Source organism: Chanodichthys erythropterus, chromosome 2 (genome assembly GCF_024489055.1).
Source record: "Chanodichthys erythropterus isolate Z2021 chromosome 2, ASM2448905v1, whole genome shotgun sequence".
Taxonomy (NCBI): domain Eukaryota; kingdom Metazoa; phylum Chordata; class Actinopteri; order Cypriniformes; family Xenocyprididae; genus Chanodichthys; species Chanodichthys erythropterus.
Genome location: NC_090222.1, coordinates 31593917 through 31601230, shown reverse-complemented (window position 1 = coordinate 31601230; position 7314 = coordinate 31593917). Strand labels below are relative to the sequence as shown.

General features: G+C 33.1%; 1 protein-coding gene across 1 annotated transcript; it reads right to left on the bottom strand.

The window, feature by feature from the left end:
* Positions 1-4400: 4400 nt before the first annotated feature.
* On the bottom strand, positions 4401-6885 carry sc:d156 (uncharacterized protein LOC100142634 homolog). Its single transcript, XM_067399080.1, has 5 exons — positions 6816-6885; positions 6158-6238; positions 4982-5335; positions 4620-4874; positions 4401-4492 (listed from the first exon to the last, which is right to left on the bottom strand). Exons 2-5 carry the CDS (start codon positions 6186-6188, stop codon positions 4401-4403), a joined length of 732 nt encoding a protein of 243 aa, XP_067255181.1. The 5' UTR covers positions 6189-6238; positions 6816-6885.
* Positions 6886-7314: the final 429 nt, after the last annotated feature.

The window sequence follows — 7314 nt, the reverse complement described above, 5'->3', positions numbered from 1 at the left end:
TTTCAGTCATGAATCCAGCAGTGCAGCCAACTGCAGGAGATAAAGGTCGAGAAATATCAACAAATGCTCTCTTGATGACGTCTCTTGACGTTATTTCTTTTTCTTTTCTTTATGTATTTTTGTGTTTTTGGTAAGTTCCTGAACTTAAAAATAGTATGATCAACATAAACAACATTCATTTGAGTCATAAGAATACTTAAAACCACATTCCATCATATCTTCCACCCTTTTTTGTCAACATGCGTAGCAAAAACAAAATTACTGCACAAATACAATTGAGTTTTTCATCAGGTTGCCACGCCTAACAAATTTAATGATCAAAACATCGAAACAAAAAATCGAATTCACCACACTTGTTCTCTCTGTTTTTTATAAAAATAATTATTAGAGTTGATAGATTTTTCTAACCTCACCTGTGGGTCGGAAATTCGTTCGACCAACTGCTCTGAACTTCCTGTGTGTTAAGTCGTTGTCATGGGAACACTGCAGCGGAATTTTTCTCCTTTAGATGGCGCTAATGTACAGTGTTGACTGTCAACTAAATAAATTTGATATAGTCAGGTTGTGGATATCATTGGAACTTCATCAGTAAATGGATGTTATCAAATTATGGGATCATGTCGGCTTATAAAGATAATAAATAATAATACAAGACAAATCAAAACATCACAAAATATTTATTATGCATATTTGGTCTATAACAATGCATAGCTGCACATTAATTCAATTCCATTAAAAAAAGGTATTTTAAAAAAGCAAAACATTCAAAAGAATACCATACAAAACTATATGTCCTACAGTGCCAAATGCTATGTAAATAAATTTTAAAAATATATACAAAACAGGTTTATAGAAAAAAAAATAAAAAAAATAAAAGTGTGGACCTGCTAAATGTTCTTGAGAAGCCTATTTATAGCTACTATCACTGTTCATTTCTATATTTACATTTTGTTCCAGAATGTTTCATAATTTAATGGATCTGTTAATGTAATCAAAGATGTTTAAAGATGTTTTTTTCTTTCAGTACTTAGGCTACTGCAGTTCTGATGTTTTTTTCCACTTTGTAATGGTTTGAATTGACCTGACAATTTCTCATCTGACAATTTTAGAGCTGATAGCACACGTACACCACGGAGATGTCTATTTTATGTGTGTGTTTTCATCTGGATGATTATTTTTTAGAGTGTTTGTTTATCTGCAATGCATAAGACTGTTTCCTGTCAGATGTCAAATAGACATTTAGAAAATGTCTTTAAGATGTTTATGATTTAGAATGTACATGTAAAACTGCTTTTTAAAAGATGTTTATCAGATGTTTGTACACAACAGATGTTTTCCAGATGAAGCGCTCTTTAAAAGACATCTTGGATATCTGGGCATTGACTTCTTATTGTTAATTGTAGCTAAAGCTATTTTATACCCCAAAACCCTTAATATTTCATAATTAGCCTATCAGTTTTCCTCATGCGAACCGTTGCTCCCCATAATGTAGGTGACTTCCAACATTTTGTCGACACAATGGGCCTCATTCATTAAACTTTTGTAAATATATGAGCATAATTTGCGCATAAAATTGACCTTTAGGAAAACTCTCCTCTGGATTCACAAATGTCAGCCCCTAAAGTAATAATTAAAGGTGCCCTAGATTCAAAAATTGAATTTACCTCGTCAAATAACAAGAGTTCAGTACATGGAAATAACATACAGTGAGTCTCAAACTCCATTGTTTCCTCCTTCTTATATAAATCTCATTTGTTTAAAAGACCTCCAAAGAACAGGCGAATCTCAACATAACACCGACTGTTACAGTTGGGGTGTACGCCCCCAATATTTGCATATGCCAGCCCATGTTCCCAACATTATGAAAGGCATTAGACAAGGGCAGCCAGTAACGTCTGTATCTGTGCACAGCTGAATCAACAGACTAGGTAAGCAGAAAAATAGTGGAAAATGGCAGATGGAGCAATAATAACTGACATGATCCATGATATCCTGATATTTTTAGAGGTGTTTGTAAATCGTCTTCCTAAATGTTTCGTTAGCATGTTGCTAATGTACTGTTAAATGTGGTTAAAGTTACCATCGTTTCTTACTCTATTCACGGAGACAAGAGCCGTCGCTATTTTCATTTTTAAACACTTGCAGTCTATATAATGCATAAACACAACTTCATTCTTTATAAATCTCTCCAACAGTGTAGCATTAGCCGTTAGCCACGGAGCATACTATCAAACTCATTCAGAATCAAATGTAAACATCCAAATAAATACTATACTTACGTGATTAGACATGTTGTATGACGAACACTTTGTAAAGATCCATTTTGAGGGTTATATTAGTTGTGTGAACTTTATGTTGTTTAAGGCAAGTGCGAGCTCTTGGGGCGTGGAGTATGAGAATTAAAGGGGCCACACACCCTGAATCGGCGCATTTATAATGATGCCCCAAAATAGGCAGTTAAAAAAAAATTAATAAAAAAAAAAACTATGCGGTATTTTGAGCTGAAACTTCACTGACACATTCAGGGGACAACTTAGACTTATATTACATCTTTTAAAAACATGTTCTTTGGCAGCTTTAACTATTTTTACATTCAATCAAAAAACAACTTTAGCTCATTAATAATTTTGCTATTGTCACTGTGAAGCTGCTTTGAAACAATAAGTATTGTAAAAAGCACTATATAAATGAAAATGACTTGACACACACACACACACACACACACACACACACACATTGGGTTTTCATGTTTTGTGGGGACCTTCCACAGAAATAATTATTTTTATACTGTTTTCTGCATTTTCAGTAAACATAATTTGTGGGATTTGGTCCTCACAACATAGGGTTAGACAGGACCACAGAGAGAGAGAGAGAGAGAGAGAGAGAGAGAGAGAGAGAGAGAGAGAGAGAGAGAGCTAGAGAGCTGAATATTCACTGCTGAAAGTACATGTTTAACCATTCATCACTGTGCTGTAGATAGATGAATCATTCTCCTGCTCTGTTTTGGCAGACCTAGAAATAAAGATAATAATTGCAGTAAAAATCTCACAAACTCATATTCACTATCAATATTACTTCAAGATAGACATACAAGATAGCCATCATCTTCATAACTAATGGTCATATTACAAAATTTAAGTACAGCACAGAGAAATGTTTTAGTGAAGTGAATGCTCACTTTTGAAGCAGTTGTTTAGGTTGAATGTTGACAGATGCATATTGAACTTCATCTTCCTGCAGCACATTCTCTGCTTCCTCTGGGTTTCTGGAGGCTGTGGGTGTTTCTGTTTTAGCCTAAAAGCAAGAAGATGGCAAACAACATGTTGTCAGCTGTCATATTTTGTTCAATTTAATGCCTATCCTGCTGAAAAGACCAGCTAAGCTCAGCATAAAGAAACGTTTTTTTTGTTTGTTTGGTTTTTTTTTTTGAAGAAGCTGGTTGACCAAAATAGGCTTGCTGGTTAAGCAAACACCAGCATACAAAACACAACATGTTGGTGCCATTTCAATGGGGTATGTATATCTTTTACAATTATGATTTACTGTGTAACACAGGGTAACACTTTATTTTACAGTGTCATTGTTACAAATGTTACGTTTAGTTACTATAGTAATAACAGTAAATTATGCATACATTCAACTAAAGCAATCTTACCCCTATAGTACATGAAGTTACTTAATATTCCTCAGTACTTAAATGTATAATTACACTGCAACAAAGACACCTTAAAATAAAGTGTAACCTAACACACAGTAATAAAAATGATAACACTTGTTTTTGTTCTTATTATGCATGACATCTTTACTCCCTACAGAATATACATTATACATTTAGGTTTACAAATATCTTACAGTTGTTTGGTGAGTGCTGTAATGAGAAATCTGGGTTTCTTCTTCCTTATTTGGTTTTCTGTGAGTTTCTGTTTTCCTTCCAAAAGTAAATGTGAAAGACATGATTTATAAATAGCATAATTTAGCTGATGCATTCAAAATCTTGCATGATTTCAGGAAAGGGGTTTGATTCTGAGAAAATTTTGAAATTTCTTTTTTTAAATAATGCAAAAAAAGATGTGCACACTATTTCTTTTTATTTACCATTTCATTATTCCTTATTAAACAAACAACAAAAAATAGGTGCATGAACTGATCTGATGCTGTTCAGCATTTTCTTTTGGCTATACATGTAGTCAACTTTGTGTCGCAAGCCTTAACCACTGGCCATGACCAACATAAAACTCTCTGGCAGCTACACAAAATGCACAAATGCAAACTTTCAAACTCATGTTATTTTCACCAGAGCTCTATGTGCTTATTAAAATTGTGCATTGTCAGTTACTGTTTCACTCAGACTGACTGAAAGAATACACTGGTGTGTGCAAGTACAAGCAAAACAAAATGTCCTACCTTCTTATAAGCATCACAGCTACAATAATGAAACCAAGTGAGACTAAAGACACTACTATAATCAGAACTGTTGGGGATCCAGCGACATCTATTGAGGACAACAAAAAGAAATTATTTACTTTAAAGTATATATGTGCAATAAATATGTCATTTTCCAAATATGAATATTCTGTAGATACGAAAATGCTCATAATATGTTTACCAGTTCAACCAACCTTCAATGTGAATTCTAAATTCTTCAGATACAGTTGTTTTAAAGTTTCTCAAAGAACAAGAGTAACTCCCAGAGTCTTTAGCAGTTATACTGCTAAAGGTGAGGACGGGGTCTGAATGTTGCACCAGTTCACTATTCTTAAACCACTGAACCTCAGCTAAATTACCAGAGCAGTTGAGTTTGCATGTCAGATTCAAAGAGTCTCCAAATATTATACTTCCATTTTCTCTCGACCGGGTCATGGACACCCTTAAATCTATCAGAAAACAAGACAAATGCACCATAATGAAATTGAGAGATTCTTTTAGCAAACAAAACAGCAACAGCAGAAGCAAAAACACACAAAAAAAAACAACAAATTACCGTATACTGAAATTTTCACTCCAGGATTACCTGTCCATGTTCCTCCTGTCACATTGGTTATGAATCTGAATTTATACTCTTTAGAATGTGTTTGATTAATATTACTGATCAAAAGAGAACAATTTGAAGTTTTATCTCCAATGTATTGAAAGTTTCTTTGATTTTTGTTGTCTTCACTGTCATAAACATATGGTTTATTCATACAGACACCATGGTTTGGTCCCACTGAACACCATAGCACTTGCTGTACTTGCGCAGGTGGATATATAAATGTACAGGCAATAGTGACATTAGATCCCCTCGCAGCACAGATTGGATCAGGATAATTCACATTCCACCCAGTACTGAGAACACCTAGAGCACAAAACACTATTTAATTAGAGCATTTGTATTAAAAGGGATAGTTAAAATATATCTTGAGGCATTATAGATATTGTTATCTATTGCGACATTTTTAAAGAAATAATTTACATAATGAATCAATAGGCAATAATAGAGATACGGTAGGATCCAAAGGTCTGAGACCACATTGAAATTTTCCAATTTTCATCATGGAAATAAACAAATATTAGAATAAAAAAGTAAAATAAAGAAAATTTGAAGATATGGTATAAATAAATAATAAATATTTAAGATTTTGCACTTTTTATATGCCAATAATCAAATAAGCAAATATATGAAGAGTTCAGATGCAAAAGCCTCTAAGTGCCATCTGAAATTTTCTTCTAAAATGAACATTTTTATCAAGCTTGCATGTTTATGTTCAGTTAATTCACTTTAATGGCAATGAAAAAAACATACGAGCTTGATAAAAATGCTAATTTTAGAAGAAAATTTCAGATGGCACTTAAAGGCTTTTGCATCTGAACTCTTCATATGAACTCCATATATAACAGATATAAAGAAATATCTAAGATATTAAAGATATTAAGAAATATAAGATATTAAGAAAGATATTAAGAAATTCAGATTTTTTTGTCTGTTCAACCTTTCATTATAAAATTAGAAAAACACAAAATAAAACATTTTTACTAGTGGCCTCAGAGTTTTGTTCTTGATTATATGTATACAATAAATATTCAGTTTATTGCAATCTGATATAAATTAAATCTGATTTTTGGAGGAGAAATGAACAACAGACACAATTTACAAAAGACAAAGAAAATCTTTTCTTACCAGGCAGGAGAAGTAGAATAATTTGTAGCATTTCAATTCACTGTTTCAGTTATTTGGCTTACAGAAGATGTTTTTATGTCACTGTGTGAAAAAAGAATGAATGAAAGAAGAAGTTGCAGAGACAAAAACTAGCATTTTCTTTTCCTTCCTACCCTTAGTGCTGATGGTCTCACATAAGGACCAAAACAACAAAGAAAAAAGAATGAAACGAGAATGAAAGTCTCTTAAAGGTTTCTAAACATTATTTTGCTACCTACAAAATGTTCCAAAACTGTAAACATTTTAAAACATTTAAACATTTAAAACTTTTTATTTTCACTCAAGTACTGTATGCTTTGGTTAGATATTTTTGTATAGCAAATGTAAGTACACTGTAAACCCCAATATTGAGTGTACTACTCAAATGATTTAAGAAAACTCATTCCCTCCATTTACTTGATAAATAACACTTATCAAATTCACCTAATGTGTTTTTGCATGTTATTGCTTCACATCAACATCAACAGCTTTATTAAGTTTTGCTCTCTTACATTTCTTAGCTGAACGTCAATAAAATATAGGCCAGTGATTTAACAGCATTATCCATATGTCATAAATGAACAAAATACAATTAAAGTAATTACTATTAATTAAGAGTTAAAGTACTAGTAATAATTACCCGTATCAGACAATAACCAGTGACTAACATCATACTTTTAAAACCATGCTGTAAGGTAAAAGGTCTTTTTTTTTTTATCACGGCGACTCTTCCCGCATGTCTCACATTGACCGGTGTAGTCTGCCAAAGTCGCAGCATGAGGAAAACACTAGTTAATGTTGCCAATAACATCGCCACTCAGGATTGGTTACTTGTCTGTTGCCTGGCTACCAGTTTTTATTTACCTTTGCATTGCAGACAAACAGAGACCAGAGATTATATTGGGGAGGTGCGGGGGTCTGAATCTGGAGAAAGTGTAACGGCTAACTTGGATCACGTGAAGCACCTCAGCCAATCATGTAATGTCAGTGCCCACCATTTTATGACAGTCGGTTACAGTTTACATGAATCAGTTCCTTGTGGATTAGCGCGTTGGTCTTGTGAATAAATGTTCTATATTTGGTGTTATATCGCTAATACAGTAGAAGTGCATTGTTTGTGTAATGTTTTTTTACTGTGG

Excerpts from the sequence above, each read along its gene's own strand:
- sc:d156 (XM_067399080.1), bottom strand. The coding sequence starts at position 6,188 with ATGCTACAAATTATTCTACTTCTCCTGCCTG. Across the intron at positions 5,336-6,157 it reads TATTCTACTTCTCCTGCCTG|GTGTTCTCAGTACTGGGTGG; the intron begins GTAAGAAAAGAT and ends TTTGTGCTCTAG. Across the intron at positions 4,875-4,981 it reads AGTGAAAATTTCAGTATACG|ATTTAAGGGTGTCCATGACC; the intron begins GTAATTTGTTGT and ends GTTTTCTGATAG.